The following is a 22,053-nucleotide window of genomic DNA, read 5'->3' as shown; positions in this document are numbered from 1 at the left end:
TTGACTAAAAAAACCTTAGCAAGTTTCCATAATTTAAACAAAAACGATAAACATATATTTATTCAATTTGCTAAAAGTAATTTCAAATGCACACATGACTTGATCAAGGGCAATAGGGTAGCCTCAAAGCATTTTGGGCCTTTGGCATAGGATCCATTTCAAGATCAGGAGAGAAGAAGAGCCCAACATTTTATCCTCCTGGGCTTGTAACTTTAGTCAAAGCGAACCAGTTGTTTAATCTGGATTTGGGCCGTTTCTTGGACAAAAAATATTGTTGTAAAGCCGAAGTTGTATGTCAAAACTTATCTTTATTAAACAAAATATCACACACATCTTGAATATTTGTTTGCTTGTTTTATAGCACAATAATCAAATGGTCCTTTGTGGTTGTGGCCTGCCAAAAATCTCAAGGAAAAACCTGAGTTTATAGTCACACTCACACAGTGAGAATATTTGCTTATAACTTTGACAAAACAATATCATGCTTATAAGCTGGTAATTACACTTTATAATGATAAATTTTGGAGAACAAAGGTACAAGTTCAGTTCATAACAAGGTAGGCTAGCTTTACAAAGTTGTCCTTAGAAACTGTACCACTAAATAGAGAACTGCCAGGAGTAATGCAATCTGGTATGCATCCTGTTGAAAACCATCGTCCCTTTGAAAGAACTGAGTAAAAGCACAAACAAACGATCAACAACAAATGAAAGAAAATGACCTATGTACTAATTTTCATGTGTATGGCAGTCTTTCTTGCAAGGTATTCACACCATCATGTTCTTGTGATTAGGAATGCAATGGAATAAACTGAAAAGTTTGAATACCTTGATTGATTCATTATGAAGGTGTGTTTGGTTAATAATTTAATGAAAGTACACTGTCAATGTAAAATGCTTTTCATAAAGTCACGTTGTTAAATAATTGAAAGTTGTTGATTTGTAGTAATTTAAAAATCTTTACACCAATGGGGTATCAAAATCAAACTCTTATTCATTAACAAGTTTTAAAATAAAATCAAAATACTTATATTCACTTAAGTGCTTATCACATAAGGCATTTAGGATTCATCTAAAGAAAAAAAAAAAAAAAGTAAATTACACCGATACTATTGAGGTTTTATGAGATTACACACAACTCACATGCTTTTTTAATATTTACTATAACTTTCCAATGTAAGGGAACATAGTGTAATATTTTCCAAGAGTTAGTGTCATATTTAAAGGGTGTTAATGTAATGTTTTTCAAATAATTAGGAAAACTAGAGTAGGGATAGAAAAAATAGGATCCGTGTGTGCAATTTCACAAAATTTTAGGAGATGTAATTGTAATTTACTTTAAAAGAAAAAAGCAAAAGAACTCACCTTGGTTGGATCACCTGAAGGATCTGGATACATCTCCAAGTTCTCTTTTTTGTTTGAAATTTTACCACTAAAATTTTTAGCACTGTCAGTCAAGTCTTTGACAGATTCAATAGTAGCAAACAAAGCCCGTGATGTCCAGAAAAATGCCTGAGCACTTGCAGATGAAGCTGATAGGTCCCAAAACTCTTCATGCTCAATGACTTGACCACTAATTTGGTTAAGAGTAAATTTGGAAGTAACTCTAAGTATCAGTTCTCCTCCTACCCCACCAACAACAGATTTTGGCCTCCCTCTCACTGTCCACTTAATACTTAAAACACTGGTTGACAGCATCACCATTTCTTGCACAGTCTGTCACAACATAGATTTTACATAGTCTCACTTGTATTTGTAGATTATGAAAACTATTTTATTTCATTTCCTTATATCAATACAACATTAGTACTAATAAATGAAAGAAAAGACTATTAGAGTAATAACTAATTTCATGAGAATGTAACTCTTACTTCTACACATTTTGTCACTTTAAAAGAGTCTATCTTAAAAAGAACAATGAAAACTAAACCCAAAAGAATTCAATCCAATATAGTTATTTTCTTTCTAAAGCTATTCAAGCTAATTCTTAAATTGAGAAGCAGCAAAAGATAGTCACTAGTAATACTAGTAACATGTAGCTTATGTATTTTCAGCCTACCAACTTAAAAAGAAAGCATTTATACTTTCTAAAGTAACACTAGTAACAATATAGAAGCTATAAGATGAGAATGAACAACAGAATATCCTTTCATGGAGTAATTGCTGCATTAGGAGAAGAATAATCCTAGAAATTGAACTCACCACAGATGGGTTCTCTAGTGCACCAGTTGCCCATAGTCTTCTTTTATACTTCTCACGACCAGTAAAACTCCTGATAGGATCCTGAACGCAATAACAGAATCATAGACATGACACAAAATCCTGCTAGGAAGTGTCCTAAGAGTATTGATTAAAAACTAATAATTAAATTATCAAAATTCATAATAATATTATGATTCTGTCTGAAATCTGAGTACAAACTTAAAAGAATTTTTTAGAATTTCTATCGAAAAAAACTTTGTATTCTCAATAGAAAAATTTTCAAAAACTCTTCCAAGTTTCTATCCAAAGACTCTTATGTTGATATATTTAAATGTTACAAATTTATGCAAAATTACTGAGCCTAAAGTACTAGTTAACATTATCATCATTTTAATTACCACAGTTTTCAAAACCTTTCGGCTACCCCTTTCGAAGAAAATCAAACTGCTATATATTAATTGGTCTATTATAAAGGTGATAAACCACTGTTATAAGAAAAATAATTAAAAAATCATGCTGTTTTCTTCACGAACAGATCATAAAACATGTAGTTTTATGGAGAATTAAGGCAAGACCTTGTATGTGACGGAAACAGAAAAGACTCCAAGTGCTCGATTTCCCTCCCTTAGCTCAAGTATATCGCGCGCAAGTTGTCTTGCAGTGGATTCTACCAAGGGACTGCTGATGCACTCAAACTCATTGCAGAGCTCACCAAAGTCCATACCATCAACCATCTTATCAGCTTCTGAATATGGTGTCTTTGTTGCGATATCAGATGACACTTCATTCCTATCAGCGTCATTGGAAACTGCAGAACACTTGATACATATCAGCATATTGCACTAGAGCCTAGTAGTTGTATATGATTATGTTTAGATAATTTTTTTCATAAACATTTCAAAGAGAAGGAAAAATGATATTAGTTTCTCCATTAATTAAAATTAGCTTATACATATGTTTAAAAACATATTTTTGGAGGAACTGATAGAAGATAATGTTTACAAATTAGTTTTAACTTTTAGAAAAATCTATTCATTTTTCTTCTTATTTATTAACTTATAAGTGTTAATGGAAAAGTTTGCCCAAAGAAACGTTATAAACATCATAACTTAATTCTATATTCTCATGCACTTACTAGGGGAACATCAAATAACATATATCATAGAATCATGCATGAATAATCAATAAATAAGAACCATTCTTATGGGGCAAAATCTAGATGTTATTTCATTGGTGTTTCTTGAGGATGTTCTCAAATAAAATTGGATTAACAGGGGAATAACAAATAACATTTATTAGAAAATTATGTATGAATAGTCAATGTTAAAATTGAATGAAACAAATATTTGTTGTCCATGTACCTTTGATAGTCAAAACTTAGATGTTATTTCATTGACAAATGACAACACTTTTGAAATTGTTATCTAATCAAAATTAGAAGTTCAGCCACATAATTCATGTGATAGAAATCTGTTTTAAAGTACAAGTTCCTTGAGATAAAACTCTAATTCTAATTATGAAGAAAATTACAAATAGAAGTACATTTAAGTTTTATTCACTCTCGTATCAGCAATTCTCACTATACACATGTTCTAATAACCTAAAAAATATCATCAACAAAACTCTTTTAATAGGATCAACTTAAGCTTAATTTCTTTCACATCCCAAGTTAGAAGGAAAAACATGGCTTGGCATGCATGTGACTAAGTGAATGTTTGGACATTCAACATAAAATCATATGTTCCAATACAAAAGAAAAAGTAAAAGCCTTATGTCTATTTTGTGTATAGGAGTGTGAAGAGAAGTAGTGAACCTCGCAATAAGAAAGAGTGGTAGTGGTGATGATGGAAGGAAAATGAATGGAAAATCTTGGAGGGGATGCATTTGTTGGGGCGGAATCCGGCGGCGGAAGAAAGAGAAGCAGCGGCGAGAGAACATGAAAGAGCTGCAGTCAAAGTCATGTCTCCCCATTCCGTGGCTGAAGGTGTGTTGTTTGAGATTACAAAGAATAAGAGCCTCTTCCTTTTCATTATCTCCTATTTTTCTTCCCACTCAAACTTAACTTCTGGATAAGGTGGGCCCTTTCCTTATCAAATGCAATGCAATAGCAGTTCCTGCTTTTATGTCTATTTGATTAACAAGAATGTCCAATTTCATAAATTGATTCATTAGAAATTTAATAAATTTTTTTCGATTGGATCTACTACCACCTACTGATACATGATATAAATCGTAAATCCCATGTTGGATTCCTAATCTTCTAAAACTAAAATTATATTATAGTATAAAAGTAATTTTTGTAGGATTTTTTTTTTAAATAAATGAAATTAGTATTAGCTTTACATACCAAATTAACATGTATTAGTAATATAGTTTTGGTAAACTACATTTTGTGTCAGTAGGCAGTAGAGTCACTGAAGTTGTTCTCTCTGCTACAAGAACACTAAGAAACTCTCATTAGCCTGGAACTCGAAGTGGTAAGTACTTCTTCACCCCTCTCATCTATTTGTTAAATTTTTTAGTCTATCATATTATAATCCTAGATATAGACGTATAAATTCTTGGCTCTTGTAGTTGATGAGATCAGGATTAGATTAACTATTTAACAAGTCTCAACATTAAGATTTTGTATATAGTTTCTGTTAATAAAATTGTAACTGGAATCTTGTAGCAGAGTTTTTCACTTTTCTCCATTTCTCTGTTCTCCATCTGGGAGTGGTAGTAAAAGGAATCTTGTAATGTTTTCTTGTATAATGTGCTTTACACCATGCCTTTTTATGATGATGATATATATATATATATATATATATATATATATATATATATATATATATATAAATATATATAAATGTGAGATTCTTTTTAAAATTCAAACATTTCAACTGATCCATGGCCTGTTATATTAATGACACTAATAAAATTGATATAAGCATTTCTTTTAACACTAGCAAGTAGATAATCATCCATATTTTTGTGTTAAGACTATCCTTTAATTTAAAGGAACTTGGATTGGAAATGCAATGATATGCTTCTAATTGGGATACTACTTTTATTTTTATTTTTTTTTATGTAAAATTGACGTAATCAATTATGTAAAAGTAGGCAAAGAATGAAATCAAGATAGAGGACCTAATTACTGGTATTTGGTAAAACTTTAATTTATTATGTAAAAATTTATTTATTTATTTATCATAAGGTTAATCAAAAGACATGGACTTCTAAATTATTTGAATCCTATCTAATGTATTTAGTCATAAAAATCATTTTAGGTTCAATATATTTGAACCCTATATGATGTATTTTCATGGTTGGTTTAACACAATATCTGATTTTTGTTGAAACAACTCGTTACTATCATAGAGGAGGATCAATAAGAAGAATATGAAGTATCCAAAAGTAGAGCTGGAGGCATATAATGACTGGAACAAATTGTTCAAATGATATTATGATACATAAAATATATTCTCAAAGTGAATTAAGTTTCATCAGTTCAAGAAGGCAACGAGTTCACTTTTATTTTCATGTATATGATGAGCTCTTAACATGTTGACTATTGTAATTTTGCAGTGTTGATAAGGGATTTTTCCATCTGTCAAGTTTACCTTTGAGGATGGGCTTACTCTGACAGCATATCCTCACGAGTCATGACTTGATCAAGGGCATAAAGATTAAAGTGGCTTCAAAGCATTTTGGGCCTTTGGCATAGGATCCATTTGAAGATCAGGAGAGAAGAAGAACCCAAAATTTTATCCTCCCGGGCCTGGAACTTTAGTCAAAATTTTATCTTGATCAGGAGAGAAGAAGATCAAGATGAATAATGATGGAAAATATTTGATGATTAATGCTAGCTTTATCATGATTATTATTACATCTTGAAATTTTAAAAGTTTTGAAAAAAAAAATGTTAAAGGAACCAAAGTTTAAGAACATAAGGAGCAATAGGTAAAAATATTATTGGGAATTAAGCAAGTTACCAATTCATGCAATTTTTTTAGCTCAATCCATAGATGGTTTGTCCATCTTCAATTTTTGTACATGTTTCCAACTCTGCAATGCATGCTGTCTCATACTCTAAAGTCTGTTCACAAATGCATTACATCGTTCTTCACATGATGCTGATTTGGTAGGCTCTTGCAAAAATATAATAAAATTGTATTTTCAAATGACCGAGCAACGAAACAAGCATTTTCATAAGACTCACTGAACCACTATGGCACATGAGATTTCGATAATATATCCAACAAATATAATCACTATGTTTGTGTCAAAGCGTGTTTTTCAAGGTTATTCTTGGACGAATGAGTTTTAAAGATTTTTTTTTTTTAATTTTTAATTTAATTTAATTGTTAATTTATCATATTTTTTTATTAATTAAATTTTAATATTTTTAAAATAAATTATCAATAATTAAGAATATTAAAATATCACTATAAATTATTTATCTTAAATCTAAAATATAATTTATATATTTTATATATTTAAAAATGTCTATTTATACAAGTTATAAATATAATTTATATTTAAATATTTATTTGTACATATAATTTATTATAAATTTTAATTATATAAAATAAATATTTAGAATATTACACACAAATACTTACTTGTATTAAAGTATATTTTATTTATATCAATTTATGCGGTTATAACTACTATTTAGGAAATTTATACACACAAATGCATATTTACAATATCTACTAGTTCAACATCTAACTTGTTAATTCATCCATGTTACAGAGTCAATCATTGATTCGAATTTTAAAATATTGCATAATTTCATAAAATTAATTATTCTTTTAAAACTACGATCCAATGAATAATAGTAACATTTATCGTTAAGAATAGAGTAAGAATTATTAGTTAACACTTTAAATTTTTAATTTTAATGTGTGTTGCTTAATTAGTTTTATCAAAAAATTAAGACCTTAATTAAAAAACTTAAAATTTTTCACATAAAAAATTATGATTAAAATACTTTCGTAACCTTAACTTAAATTGAATAATTGAGAATCATGATGAAGTTCAATAAAATTAATTATTAACATCTTTTACTATAAATTTACAAAAAGTAATTTTAATTCAATGTCATATTATAAACATTAAAAATATGTTTTTTTATTTTATTTTATGCATTTAAAAAAATTCACAAATTTCTTAATTAGAATTAAATTTGATTAATTAATTATAACACAAATACATGTGAATCCAATACTTAAACGTTTATTTACTTTATTACTTAAAAAAATTAGTATGTGCGTCAAAATTCTAATATTAACTATTAAGTTAACGTTCTTTACTAGTATACAATTAATTTAAATAATTTTATTGTGTACTTAATTATTTATTAATTTATTTGATTGAATCAGTGATGTAATGACGCAATATCCAATATCTTAATCAGAGTTGTTTATTGTGCAGATTTGAATACATTGATGATGACCATAAAATATCAAACATTTTATTGGGTTGGAAAATGGTCATGGCCACTCGGCAGTAAGTCGTTATTGGTCTATCGTCATATCTTCCCTTCAAAATTCAATTATATCTAAATTGCTCATATAAAGTGTATTTCAACACAAATAAAGTTCCCATTCAGTCAATGATGACCCAAAATTAAAGCACAACGAAACCAACTTACTCTTTATCTTTGCCTTCCATGCTTCTAGAAAAGTAGGTTCCTCCCTAACTTCTTTAGTTTCTGCCACTGAGGAGGCTTCGAATTTTTCTTATGTTTTATACCAAAAGGGGAAAGAGTTAATAATAAAAGGTTTCACATTTTGGATATAAATTTTCCAATCTAATTTCTTATTTTTGTAACACTTTCCAAACATACTAGGTACACTCCAATGAGTAACGTTTCATGAACACCCAATGTCCATTAATCTTACACCCGAAGACAAAATTAAAAATCATAATCAGTGTGCAAAAAATCTAAATTGATCCGAACCGATCCATAACCGATCCGATCCATATTAAAAAATCCGATCCATTTTGAAAAAAAATCTGAACCGAACCACTTTATAAACCGGTCCAGTTATCCGATCCATTTTTACAAAGTGGATCGGTTCGGTTCAGTTTGATTTTCTAAAAAAACCAATCCATATATGAGTAAAAAAGTGGATAACTGCACCGCACCGAACTGATCCAATTTCAAAAAAACCGATCTATATTTTAAGAAAACTAAACCGGTCCACTTTATAAAAAATGGATCGGTTAACCGATCCACTTTTATAAAACGGTTCGGTTCGGTTTGGATCGGTTTTTTGAAAAAACCGATTCATGAACACCCCTAATCATAACCCATAAATGAAATTTGTAACTAATTGGTTACAAATGGTAATGTGTGGACAAGGTTTTGTGATAGTGAAACACCAAGCAACTAGCGGTGTGGGTACAAATATTGAAGGACAAGTGGTACAAGAAGTGGAGTGGTGTAGGATTTTTTTTTAATTTTTTTAATTTTTTTTTTAAGTTAGAGTATTCTCTAGCTAAAAGTTAAAAATTAACCATTTGAATTCTTTCAATAAATATTTTTATATATAAAATCAAAAATAAAATTATTATCAACATATTAAAGGGTGAATTAGAGTGAAGTTAGAGATTAATATGAATGGTTTAAAAAACAGGATTTCTCAAAAGAAAAAGGTAAAAAATTTCATATGTGAACATATATTTTAAAATGATAAAATTATCTGTGAAGCATTTTGGCACACATCATGTTGAGCACTTCCATAAGCAAGTACCAACTATAAATCAACCACCCCAACCGATCCTCTCCCATGGAAAAAGATAATTGAGAAAACGAAACCCACGTTTGTCTTTTTTAGAATTAATGGAAAATAGAGGGGCCACCAACGCACAAATACAACAAGTCGTTGAAATCAACGCCATTATTAATCTCCTCCCACTAACTGCATTTGCGTCCTATGTGCATGCCACTATTTTTGTAGTCATTGTATTAGTGCTCTTTGGTTTCACAAGTCTTGGGCATAGCAACTTTAAGCAACAAGCACATTGTTTTGAAGATGGAAGCTCAACAAGAATGAAGACAAAATTGCAAAACATGTTACATAAATAAAATAAATTTACAATCATCAATTAAATTAACTATCTTATTTTTGTTAATATAGATTAAGTTAAGATAAGTGAGTCTAACATAAAGAGAAAAGTAGGAACTTTTTTTGGGTATCTCTCGAAGATTGAGACCCTGAACAGCATAATTGATTGATATAAACTATAAAGAGGTTGTGTCAGATAAAATTCTATTCCATTATTCCAGAGAGGAAACAACAACGTATATGTATTCTTCTGGTCTGGTCCCGGTGCTGAGTGTATAATCACACAAGCGTGTCTCATGCCCCATGATTCATATAATCAATCAAAGATATATATTTATATATATATATATATATATATGACCACCCAAATTCTTTGTCCTTGGTTAACTTGGGCTTAGTCTTCGTGATAAATCTTCCAACTATGGCTTTATCTTTTTGACCCAAATTTTGTTTTGGTTTGCACTCTTAATTATCTCACGGGTTCTTACTTTGTTCAATGCTGACAATGACATGGGTGGAGTGGTGAACAGTGACGAGACAAAGCCATGTTAGATTCAGAGCTTCCCGGAATTTCATTCAACCAATCAATATATTGCTAAAGACAATCAAAATATTTTTGTCCTCTAACAAATAAATATCTCACTCCATAGGACCGTTTGATTGTTAGAATACGACATAATATAGAGTATGATGAGAAACATTAAATAAGAGTAAGCTAAATTTTAGTTTTATTTTTTTTTTATTTGATGTTTAGTGTGTATCGATTAAAAAAAATTATATATATATTTTAAAAAATAAATTTTAATTTATTTTTTTTACAAAATATTAAAAATTATAAAAATATAATCCATTGATTATCACTTTCACCATTATTATCATAACTACTATTATTGTTTTTGATATTCCTAAATTGACATAGTTGTTACTGTTATTACTATTGCTTTCAATAGTTACGTGAATTGATATGGTGATGATAATAATGATAATGATTAAAATTAGATATATGGATTGAGATTCCCAAACCACCCAATTTATTTATAGTTAGTACTAGATATGGTCTTAATTAAGAATGCTAATCTATTTAGGTTGAAGTTTTCAACCAAACTATTTAGCTTATAGCTTAAACAATTTTAAACAAGTACATGCGCCTACTTACAAGCTTTTTGGACCATACATAAAATATTTTGAAAGAAAAAGAACTTAACTAAGTGAAAATTAATATTTTTGTAATTATTTATGTCAACATGTGTGACAATAAAATTAAGTGTATTGTATGTTAATTTATGTATGTGTGTGATAACGTTATTACATTGTCTTGGTGATGACATTGAGAGGATTTGACTAAGTATGAGTGATGATTTAGAAACAATTAATATTAGTGGAGTAATGTTACTATTTCACAATTTAATTATTTCATTACAAATGGATCTAAATTGTTCTACCAAAAACATAAATTTAAACTATTGACAACAATTTTTTTCTTTTTTTCTTTTTGGTCTTGTATACCACAATTAACACACCTATTAGCCCCAAGGCTATGTGATGTGAACATGAATCTAAAAAATATAACTTATAAAATATGGTTCATTAATTTAAATTATGGGCTTAAACGTAGTTTATATATTCAACTCTAGTAATGATAATAATGGCATCAGCAAGTAACAATTGCAAGAAGTGATTGTGGTAAAAATAATAATGACAAGATAATTGTGGGAGAGGAGAGAAAGGAACTATCATATTATGTTTTATAACTCAATTTCTTACTCAAAATAAAATTTTATTGTACAAATAAAATAAACTAGACATTAAATAAGAAAATCATATAATGATAGTGTACCAAACAACTATTATATAAGTACAGAATATCTTATTCTAATGGGAGTGTGAAAAAAAAAACTGAACTAATCCAATCATATTAAAAAAAATTCAATTTATTTTGAGAAAAAAAAATGAACGGTCTATTTTGTAAAATTAATTTCGTTGTTTAACCTATTTATACAAAGTTGATCAATTCAATTTTGATTTGATTTTTTTAAAGTAAGATTCATATATAGATATAAAATGGATATATATATATATATATATATATTTTGCATCAAATTAATTCAATTTTAAAAAATTTAATTAATATTTTTTAAAAAAATGAACTAATTTACCTTATAAAAAATGAATTAATTAATTAATTAAATTTTATTAAATGAATTGGTTGGGTTGGATTTTTCAAAAATCAACAGCCATATGTTCTAACATATTTGGCCACCTAAGGGCCCTTAATGTTTAAATCTTATCGATCGCCAACTAAAAAAATCTTATACATAATACATTGATTGGCGCGATTTTTCCAATCCTCCATTGACACGAATAGTAACCACAAAATATAGATCTTCTTCATTCAATGTTTTTTTATTTATTATTATTATTATTATTTGTTTATGTGGATACAATAAAGTATTTCTACTTTAACTTTAAGGCATTGGTAAAGCTTTTACTTTGCTGTATTGCATAGCTGTATATTTTGTTTGTCTCCTCAGAAGCATCACTCTGTCTCTCTCTCAGCTCCCCGCTTTTTCCTCCGTGATTTCTTTGCTCAGACGTACTTGCTACTTCTAATTAGATCTATTAATATTTACAATTTTATGCTTTTAGAAAAAATTTATGAAGCAAAGTAGAATGATAGATGAAGGCAATTATGATGACAAGATAAGAATTACGGTACGAGAAACGTAAAAGAAGTGCATCATTAATTATTAACACATGAATATCATTCTTGGAATTAGTCAGAAAAAATTAGTTAAAAATTAATCACACGTGGTTTCCCCTAAGAAATGCAAGTTGCATGTAGTGATGGACTTGCCCATGCTGCGGATTTTCTTCTAATGGCTTGTGGCATAAATTCCAAAGTCACCTTTATCCTATAAATTAATTTAAATCGAATTAATAATGCTTGGCCTAGCTTAATACAGCTTAATTAATGATTTTTTTTTTCTTTTGTATTTGAATATATATCATTCACACACACATGACACACCCCTCATATTTATTTATATATAGTCATCACTTGCTCCTTACTTCATGTCATCAAGTCTTGGAGGGGTCACTGTGTGAGGAAAAAGAGAGTGGTCATGGAAAATCACCGTTTGCTACTTTATTGCATGCTTTTGTTGAGTCATTGGATCTCTGTTCAAGCTGCCCCTGCACAATCCCTCGTCACACAACTCCCTGGCTTTTCCTCCACTTTTCCATCCAAACACTACTCTGGGTATCATTTTCCATTTCTCACTTATAGATGTTGTTTCATCATGGAATCTCTAACTGATGAAGAAACAGATCTTGTGTGTTATAAATTTATGTTTACAATGATGAATTTCCTGTAAGCTGGAAGCCAATTTCAATTGATGGTGCAAGCACTTTTACATATAAATATTTTGATGAATAAGCTCGTGTGACGTGGACACTACAAATGAAAAACGGTGTTATTTCTGTAAAAACTGTAAGAGATTTTGATTTGTTGGGATTAATTATTGAGTGCAGATACATAAGTATTGATGGAAATGGTGAGAGTGGGAAGAACCTGTTCTACTACTTCGTTAGTTCAGAAAGAAGTCCAGAAAAGGACCCAGTTGTTTTATGGCTGAATGGTGGACCTGGCTGCTCCAGCTTCGATGGCTTCGTTTATGAACATGGTATGTTAATTATGTACCCTTTTTTATTGGAAACACAATAATTGTGGTACTTAATCAAATTCAATCTTCAACTGTTTCGGCTTGGGCAGGGGTCTATGTTAATTAATTATTGCCCCTGATTAACCTAGTCATTCGCCTTGTTCCATCGAGGAACAAGGTAACACATTTGAATTTTGAAAACTTTGGTCACTTTAATTTGTTTTGGTTAGAAGTTGCCGTCTCTATATCTATCAAATGGGGGACCAATTTTAAATTCCGCGGCTTTGTATTAATTTCCGACATCAATTTTTCAAAAGCCACTACTGACATATGTAAGAACAAAATTGTTCTCTCGGACGTCCTTTCCTCACCTTGAATAAATATAATTATTATTATTATTATTATTATTATTTTTGTTTTCATTATGTGTGATTGTGAAATGTGAGTGCATGCAGGACCATTCAACTTTGAGGCTGCGAAATCAAAGGGGAATCTACCCACTTTGCATATCAATCCTTACAGCTGGTCCAAGGTTAGGAACGTCACTCCCGGATGCATCTAATTATATAAATCATATCAACATTTTTCACTATCATTTATATATAAGTTAATAACATAATTAATGATTCTGTTGATGTTTACTTATTAATTAGCAAGATCTTATGTTTAGACTGCATGAAGTCTGTGTTTAGTTTATAAAAATTATTAATTATATATGCTTGAGCATGAGATTTTTCTCAACTTACCCATCAACCCCAATATCACAAATAGAAAAGAACAAGAGGATGTATTTTAAGTTTTTTTTTTTTTTTTCCAAGTTTATAGACATGGTAAACAGATCATGCAGTATGTCAAAATTCACAACCAAGGATTATTTCGTATTGCATTCCCATTTAAAAAAAATGAATTTCTAGTTTGAAGTACATTATTTATCGGTTAGTTTATAAATATTTACTATATATCTTAATTTCAGGTTTCCAACATGATATACTTGGATTCTCCAGCGGGTGTTGGACTCTCTTACTCCAAGAACACAAGCAAATACGCAACTGGGGATCTACAAACTGCGACTGATACCCATCTTTTCCTCTCAAAGGTACTTCTTAGCTGATGAATAATTTCAGCTGAAGAATGAACTTGGTTAATTACTTCTAGTGAGATCTCTTTTATCAATCAAATTTTTTTCAAATACAAAACTCAAATCTAAAATTTTATTTAAGAGAACTAGATATAGTATAGTACTACTTGAATTGACAACTTGTTAATATATGATTCTATTGATTTGAAATATTTATACGTCAATCTTCCTTAATTGTTAATTTGCATGTCACAATGATATACACGAAGCATGGTCCAAATAATAAAGACAAAAAAATGATATACATTTTTTTTTTCTTGGCAGTGGTTTGAGCAATTTCCGGAATTTCTGGCTAATCCATTTTATATTGCTGGGGAGTCTTATGCCGGAGTTTATGTGCCCACTCTAGCTTTGGAAGTTGTTAAAGGTATCAATATTAGAATCCAATTTTGCCATCCATGTACCTTTCATGAATTTGTAAATTTTGTCGTAAGTTTGTAAACTTTAATATAAATATTCTAACTGCCGTCTGTGATTCCCATGTAAATGTTACGAACCTATAAAGAAAGTTAAGTACTCAGAAAGGATATGTGATGCTTACAATGATGCCAAAGTTTTTAATTCCAACTTGCTATATATTTATATGATCGCTGGTTTACGAGCATAACTTATTTGTGTATACCTGGCCAGGAATCCGGAGTGGTTCAAAGCCCGTGATCAATTTTAAGGTATAATTTCATTTACCTATAATATTTTATGATAGTGATTGGTGAAAGCAAGTTTTTTTTTTTTTTTTTAACATGTTAATGGATACTACTTTTTTTTTTTTTCATAGTCGTTTAAGGTTTTGCACGTGAATTAAGGAAATCATTGATATTTTAGTTTTCAAAAATATTTATTACTTACTTTCCTATTTTACCCTTCTTTTTTTGCATTTTTTAGACTATTGAACTACTTCATTAAATAGTTGTCCCTTTTTTTTTTGTTTTTTTATAGTATTTTGTTGAATACACATTAACTTTATATGAGTAGTTAGAGAAAAATTAGGTAGATATTAAAAATAAATACACACATTTTTCAGGAAACATGTATTAATTATCAAGGGTAAAAATGGAAGAAAAAAATTAATAACTCATTGAATTTAGTAATATGACAATGAAAAAAAAAACAACAAACTCTGACAAAACGACTATGAAAAAAAACGGAGGGAGTATTATGTAAAAATTTGACGCGAGTCCTAGTCATAAAAAGAATGGAATTAATTGTGGTCCTAGTGGACTGTTGGGGCAGGATTGACTTTTTCTAAAAGAAGGAATGGGATTAAAGTTTTAAACAAGATTTATATGAAATTTCCTTAACGATAAAAGACATTAAAAAGGTAACAAAGTTAGAAAGGTAGGTTTGACTTTTGTTTGTTGTGTAGGGTTACATGGTTGGAAATGGTGTGACGGACGAAATAATTGACGGCAACGCTCTTATCCCATTTGTGCACGGGATGGGTCTCATATCCGACAGTATCTACGAGGTGTTTATTAATAATTAACTTTTAATTTCTCCTTCTAATTCTAATTTTATTCACACCACACTGAAATTAATTTGAAAATCAAAAAACATATATGTTTTGCTGAACATTATGGAATTAATTAAACTCTATATAATTTGCAGGATTTACAAGCTTCTTGTAAAGGAAGCTACTACAATGCTTACTCAATGGACGAAAATGATTTGTGTTTTAAAAACATGGAAAAAGTTGATAGGGTGAGTGAGACATATTCATAGAGAAGCATGCATGCTTATTATTATTATTATGAATGATAAGAAATAACAATAGTGTGTGTTTGTTGGTGCAGGCCATTGATGGGCTTAACGTGTACAACATACTAGAGCCATGTTACCATTTCCCTGATGCTGCCACTGCCACAGTAAATGGAAGCTCATTACCACATAGTTTTCAGCAATTAGGGGCTACTGAGAGGCCTCTTCCAGTGAGGACAAGAATGTTTGGAAGAGCTTGGCCTTTTCGAGCACCAGTCAAAGCTGGCCCTGTTACATTATGGCCACAATTGGCTGAAACAAGACATGTCGCATGTGTCGTAAGTTACCAAATGCTTCTACATTATCATCATCAGTACTCTTGCACTTATTATGTTAAATGTGTGTTAACATGTTTTGATTTGGCTAAGAGCAGAGTGATGAAGTAGCAAGTGCATGGCTAAACAATGTTGAAGTCAGGAAAGCTATCCATGCTGAGTCGGTAGGTAATTTGTATATTGTATTAATATTAATATTAATATTAATTATTAAGAGTTGAGGTTAAAAATATAATTTAATTTTGATGGGTACAGGAAAAAGTGGCGGGTCCGTGGGAATTATGTACTAGTAGAATAGAGTATCGTCACAATGCTGGAAGCATGATTCCTTACCACAAGAAGCTAACCTTGTTGGGCTATAAGGCACTTATTTTCAGGTATTAATTAGCAACTCTGCATCTTGAATTAATTTCAATAATATTAATTGGAACTTAATTAATTATATTTGTGGCAGTGGAGATCATGATATGTGCGTGCCATTTACGGGAAGTGAGGCTTGGACACGATCTCTAGGATATAAAATTGTGGATGAATGGAGGCCATGGAACTCAGATAATCAAGTTGCAGGGTATGCATTAAGTAAAACTCTCTCAAACCAATACTATATGAAGTTAATTAATCATGTTAAATTGAAATTTCATTTGGTGTAGGTACTTACAAGCGTACCAGAACAACCTCACCTTCCTCACAATCAAGGTGAGTTAGAGTTAGTAAACATAATTGTTTTTAATTGCTTTTGTGTAATAAAAGAAATTAATATTAATAAGAGAAATGATATGATGCAGGGAGCTGGGCACACGGTACCGGAATATAAGCCGCGTGAAGCGTTGGATTTTTACAGTCGTTGGTTGGAAGGAAAGGCGATATAAGTAAAGAAACATACATGAATTGTAGTGTTTTTTTTGTGTCTTTACGTTGTTAATTATCCTTTACCATTAGGAAAATCATATGTAGTTGTTTGATATACGAATCCTTTCGAAGAGAGGATGTCTGAAGGAAAAGCAATTGTAATCTGATAAGCCCTTTCTTTTTGCAACTTGCAACTTGCAACTGTCAGGACCCTCCACCACCACCTTACAATCATTTATAAACTCATTTGCTTCTCCATTTTTTTCTTCTTCCGTTTTTGTTATCTTATACAATTCATGCAAAGTATCTACTAAATTTATAAGATTTGAATTCACGATTTTTTTTAATTTAAATTCAGTTTTACTCGTATCAATAACACGTTAGTGAACTAACAATAGAAATACGGTTTCTTTAGCAAACTGATGTTATTAAGATATTAGTTAAAAGTATTTAATATTTCTTATTAAAATTGAATTTGGGTTTAGAATGAAAATAAGAGGTAAAATAAAATAAATAAATCTTAAATTGGAGGGGAAATAAAAAGAAAGAAAAGTTAATATTTTGTGTGCTTGTTTAGATTGATGGGCTAAGGTTACTTTTAATCTGTTAATTGATACCCACAAATTATGGGCTAACTGTTGTGCACCCGATTCACATTTCACACACATGTTAACTTTCTTTTTTTTTAATGCAGAATATTACTCCTACATAAAAATAAAATAAAAAAGTAATTTTCAATAATCTGTTCAAAAAACATTGTAATTTTCGTATCGCAATAAATGTAACTACTAACTGTCTTTCAGTCCAAATTCATAGTAACCTCATCTTACAAAATTATAAATTTAGTACGCGCTCCATTGATTGCCACATTATATATGGCCCATATACATGTGTCAGTAAATATACATGCCACTCGTGTCAGAAATAAGATACCAACATTTTCAAAATGAAAATTATACTGTTAGTGTAAAAAAACTCACTTTTTCAAATACTAAATAACACTCATTTTTTATTTTTTATTATCTCTCTTCTTATCATGTCACGTAACCTAACATATCTACATATATTTTACTTTTATCTCTTTCTCATTAAGTGTCATATAGTATTTTGGGTGTCTAAAAATCATTTTTACAAATATTTTTAATACAGCCATGATGCCGAGCTCCATCTCGTACACCTGACCGAAGATAATAACAACATAGCAGTTGTGGCTGTGCTCTACAAATTGGGTGATCCAGATCCTCTCAACATTTTCACAACATTTTTTCTTTATTTTATTTTTCTATAAATATTTTGTTCCAAGTAAAATATACTGAGTTAATCATCCATACACTGCTAGTATAAAAAATTTTATACTGACAACTAATCATATCTTTTAAATTATTTTATTTCATTTTTAGTTCATTAAATAAGCAAATGACATGCTACTATTAAAAAATATGATTGATTGTCATTGTAAAAAATCTTTACACTAGTAGTGTATAAGTGATTAACTCATATATATATATATATATATATATAAAGAATTAGGAAAAACGTAAAAACGTTTCTCTCTCTGTTTTCTGCTTTCATATATTCCGATGCGTATCATATATACAAAAAGTATTAACCACCCTTTCCCTTATCTTTCCTAAAAATCAGCAATGCTAACAAAATAATCCCTTAAATAAAGGATATTATCTAAAAGATAATAAAACAAATCAATTAGATTGATTTTCATTCTCTTTACCCCCCCTCAAGTTGATACAAAAAGTATTAACCACCCTTTCCCTTATCTTTCCTAAAAATCAGCAATGCTAACAAAATAATCCCTTAAATAAAGGATATTATCTAAAAGATAATAAAACAAATCAATTAGATTGATTTTCATTCTCTTTACCCCCCTCAAGTTGGAGCATGAAGATTTCGAATACCCAACTTGTCAAGTAAGCAATTAAAAGAAACATGTCCCAAAGCTTTAGTGAAAATGTCTGCAAGTTGTATATGAGTGGAAACATACGAAGGTTGAATATGCCCACTGATAACCTCATCATGAACAATGTGGCAATCTACTTCAATGTGTTTAGTACGTTCGTGGAACACAGGATTTTTAGCAATATGAAGAGCTGCTTGACTATCATAGTAGAGTTGGATAGGCATAGGATGATTGATATCAAGGCTGGATAGAACACTTCTCACCCACTTAAGTTCATTGGTTGTATTGGCCATCGAACGATACTCAGCTTCCGCTGATGAACGAGACACGGTTTGATGCTTCTTTGTCTTCCAAGAAGATAGGAGAATAACCCAAAAATATAATCCATCCAGTGAGGGAACGCCGAGTAAGAGGGCAAGCAGCCCAATCAGCATCACACCACCCATACAGTCACATATCACATTTTTTATCCAAGAATATTCCTTGTCCCGGATTGCCTTTAAGGAACCGCACCACACGTAAAGCAGCAACCCAATGATTTGAGCGTGGTTGATGCATGAATTGAGATAAAATATGAACACTGTATGCAAGCTCTGGTCGTGTAAAACAAAGATAAATAAGTCGTCCAACTAGCCTGCGGTATTTTTCTGGATCACTAAGAATATCCCCTGTGGCTAAACCAAGATTATGATTTTGTTCTAATGGAGTTTCCGCGGGTTTGGCTCCAAGCAGACCAGCTTCACTAATAATATCCAAAGTATATTTTCGTTGACAAAGAAAAATTCCAGTAAGTGATCTGGCCACTTCCAATCCCGAGAAATATTTTAATGTGCCCAAGTCTTTCATATGAAAACAACTACTCAAATAATTCTTAAAATGCTGAACAGAAGTGGAATTATTTCCAAAAATAATCAAATCATCAACATAAACAAGAACCACAAGTTGAATACCTCGATCATTTAATGTGAATAAAGGATAATCTGAATAAGATTGATTAAATCCATACTCTTTGAGTGCAGTGGAAAACATACTAAACCAACAACGAGAAGCTTGTTTAAGTCCATATAATGATTTGCTTAATTTGCACACCATACCTGGACGAGAAACATGAAAACCAGGAGGCAATTTCATGTACACTTCTTCTCGTAACTCGCCATGAAGAAACGCATTATGAACATCCATTTGGTGAAGTTCCCACCCTCTTGCAGCAGCAACAGCCAAAATAATTCGAATGGTGACCATTTTCGCTACTGGTGCGAACGTTTCTGTGTAATCAATTCCTTCAACTTGATGATTTCCAAGAATGACTAAGCGAGCTTTATATCGTTCTATTCGACCATCAGAATGATATTTAATCTTGTATACCCACTTGCATCCCAAAGCCTTGTTATCTGCTGGAAGAGCACATATTGTCCATGTTTGATTATCCTCAAGAGCTTGAATTTTCTCTTGCATGGCTGAACGCCACTTAGCTTCTCTCATAGCCTCTGAGAACGTCCCGGGTTCTTTGTCAACGGTCACAGCTGCAATGAACCCGCGATGCTGCATAGAAAACCTGTCACAACTCATATATTGTGTTATGGGATAGAGTGCACCTGAGTTTAACCGAGGAGTGAGTGAACGAGTACTTGGGCTCAAAGTTTGGACAGTGTAAGTCATGTAGTCATGAAGTTTCACAGAAGGTATTCTGGTTCGTTTCCTGTTAAGTCTCAATTTTACCTCTTTTTGGATGAGACTTATTGAACAAATTCCACTCATCCTTTGAACCATTGCAATATAATTGTTCTCTTTTTGGTTCATTTTGTGTGCAGATATAACTAACCCAAATTCATCTAACAATACCTTAATCCACCTCATTTTTTGTGCAGGTATTAAGGAAGAGTGGAAAGTTGAAGACTCTTAGGATTGGAAACCTAAGAAGCTAAGGAGCAGAGAAGAGGCTCTGCGCCGGGCTCAGTATAACCTGCGCTGGGCGTGACAAAAACAGAGTATTTCATCTCTGCCAGGAATTAAGCCGGGCGCAAAAGGAATTAAGCCGGGCACAAAAGGAATTAAGCCGGGCGCAAAAGGAATTGCGCCGGGCTTGTGTTGAGACAGAGAGTGCTTGACTTCTCTGGAAGAACTTGCGCCGGGCGCGAAGAATTGTGCGCCGGGCGCGGAACCCTAATCTGATCTCCCAGGCTCGTATTTGAAGCCATTTTCGGGGATCTTTCTCTCCATTCTCACATTGGGCGCCTCCAGGAGCTGCGGAAGGGATTCCCAGGGCTTGGGATCGTCCGTGTGCGGATCTTTCCTTCGGTTCTTCACTTCCTCTTCCATCTCTATTTTGTATTTGCCCTCTTTGTTGAGTGGTTTCACCCATTTTGTGGGGTTAGATGTAACCAACGTACTCTATTGTAATCTTTACGGTTTTAATGATGTATATACATGTTGTTTTATTCGTTGTTGTGTTTGTTTCTATTCTTAATGCTTGCTTTGGATTGATCACCCTTTGCATGATTTAAGGTTCCATGGGTATTGGAAAATAACCTTTGAAACTAGTTCTGAAACATATGCCTAGTGGTGATTGTATCTAGGGATAGAGCTTGACCCATTAGTAGTCTTAAACCCTAGCCCGTAATGCGGGTGTAGATATTGGGTACTCAAGGGATTGATATTCAATATCCGCATCTAGGCTCTTTCTCTAAGGGATTAGGTTTGAGTAAACTTATGGGTTGACTAAGCAATGAATTCAACAAGAGATTAAGGATACATTAGTGTTACGTTTGGTGAAATCTGACCCCCACAACCTCACAATACCACAATACCATTCCTTACCTTTTCCACTCACAAAACAATATTTATTTACAGCTTTCATTCCAATAGTCACAACTTTGCATTCACTGCACAAACTATGAAATTGGAATTATTCTTTAGTCACGAATAGTCAATAAATGCTTATATTACCTTCTAATCCCTGTGGATACGATATTTTTACTACTTGAACGGCCGGTATACTTGCCGTGTTTGAGACCGTTGATAGAATTAAACGAATTTACAAATATTAACAAAAGTGTTTCAACGGAAATCTCAACAAGTTTTTGGCGCCGTTGCCGGGGATTAGAATGGCGATTTAGTATTTATAGCTATTTGTGACTTATTCTTTTACTTTTATTTTCATTTTATGGTAGCAATGAATTGTTGAAGCTGACCTGGGCGCTCT

At 31.3% G+C, this 22,053-nt stretch overlaps 2 protein-coding genes and 1 long non-coding RNA gene across 3 annotated transcripts; 2 read left to right on the top strand and 1 right to left on the bottom strand.

The window, feature by feature from the left end:
- Window positions 1-406: 406 nt before the first annotated feature.
- Window positions 407-4,222, bottom strand: LOC109801803 (transmembrane protein, putative (DUF2358)). The gene is made up of 5 exons (XM_020362926.3): window positions 4,013-4,222; window positions 2,775-3,007; window positions 2,200-2,280; window positions 1,363-1,713; window positions 407-670 (listed from the first exon to the last, which is right to left on the bottom strand). The coding sequence occupies exons 1-5, from the start codon at window positions 4,158-4,160 to the stop codon at window positions 569-571; spliced, it is 915 nt and encodes a 304-aa protein (XP_020218515.2). The 5' UTR covers window positions 4,161-4,222; the 3' UTR covers window positions 407-568.
- A 223-nt stretch (window positions 4,223-4,445) lies between these two features.
- On the top strand, window positions 4,446-6,067 carry LOC145956955 (uncharacterized). Its single transcript, XR_014433379.1, has 2 exons — window positions 4,446-4,676; window positions 5,767-6,067. It is a non-coding gene; the product is annotated as an uncharacterized LOC145956955 (long non-coding RNA).
- Window positions 6,068-12,295: 6,228 nt separating this feature from the next.
- LOC109802491 (serine carboxypeptidase 1) lies at window positions 12,296-17,194 on the top strand. Its single transcript, XM_020363884.3, has 14 exons — window positions 12,296-12,516; window positions 12,789-12,940; window positions 13,375-13,451; window positions 13,893-14,015; window positions 14,322-14,424; window positions 14,688-14,725; window positions 15,421-15,522; window positions 15,663-15,755; window positions 15,848-16,090; window positions 16,186-16,251; window positions 16,343-16,464; window positions 16,542-16,655; window positions 16,738-16,783; window positions 16,873-17,194. The coding sequence occupies exons 1-14, from the start codon at window positions 12,380-12,382 to the stop codon at window positions 16,954-16,956; spliced, it is 1,500 nt and encodes a 499-aa protein (XP_020219473.1). The 5' UTR covers window positions 12,296-12,379; the 3' UTR covers window positions 16,957-17,194.
- The last annotated feature ends 4,859 nt before the right edge of the window (window positions 17,195-22,053 follow it).

The sequence above is a fragment of the Cajanus cajan genome, chromosome 4, assembly GCF_000230855.2.
Source record: "Cajanus cajan strain Asha chromosome 4, NIPB_CcT2T_4, whole genome shotgun sequence".
Lineage (NCBI taxonomy): Eukaryota > Viridiplantae > Streptophyta > Magnoliopsida > Fabales > Fabaceae > Cajanus > Cajanus cajan.
This window is presented reverse-complemented; position numbering and strand designations above follow the sequence as displayed.

What these genes read in the sequence shown, in the direction of transcription:
- LOC109802491 (XM_020363884.3), top strand. Translation starts at nt 12,380, where the DNA reads ATGGAAAATCACCGTTTGCTACTTTATTGCATGCTTTTGTTGAGTCAT. An exon ending in CCCATCTTTTCCTCTCAAAG is followed by an intron (nt 14,016 to 14,321) that starts GTACTTCTTAGC and finishes TTTTCTTGGCAG; the next exon opens with TGGTTTGAGCAATTTCCGGA. An exon ending in TATCCGACAGTATCTACGAG is followed by an intron (nt 15,523 to 15,662) that starts GTGTTTATTAAT and finishes TATAATTTGCAG; the next exon opens with GATTTACAAGCTTCTTGTAA.
- LOC109801803 (XM_020362926.3), bottom strand. Translation starts at nt 4,160, where the DNA reads ATGACTTTGACTGCAGCTCTTTCATGTTCTCTCGCCGCTGCTTCTCTT. An exon ending in CCACTCTTTCTTATTGCGAG is followed by an intron (nt 3,008 to 4,012) that starts GTTCACTACTTC and finishes AGTGTTCTGCAG; the next exon opens with TTTCCAATGACGCTGATAGG. An exon ending in CTTCAGGTGATCCAACCAAG is followed by an intron (nt 671 to 1,362) that starts GTGAGTTCTTTT and finishes GCTTTTACTCAG; the next exon opens with TTCTTTCAAAGGGACGATGG.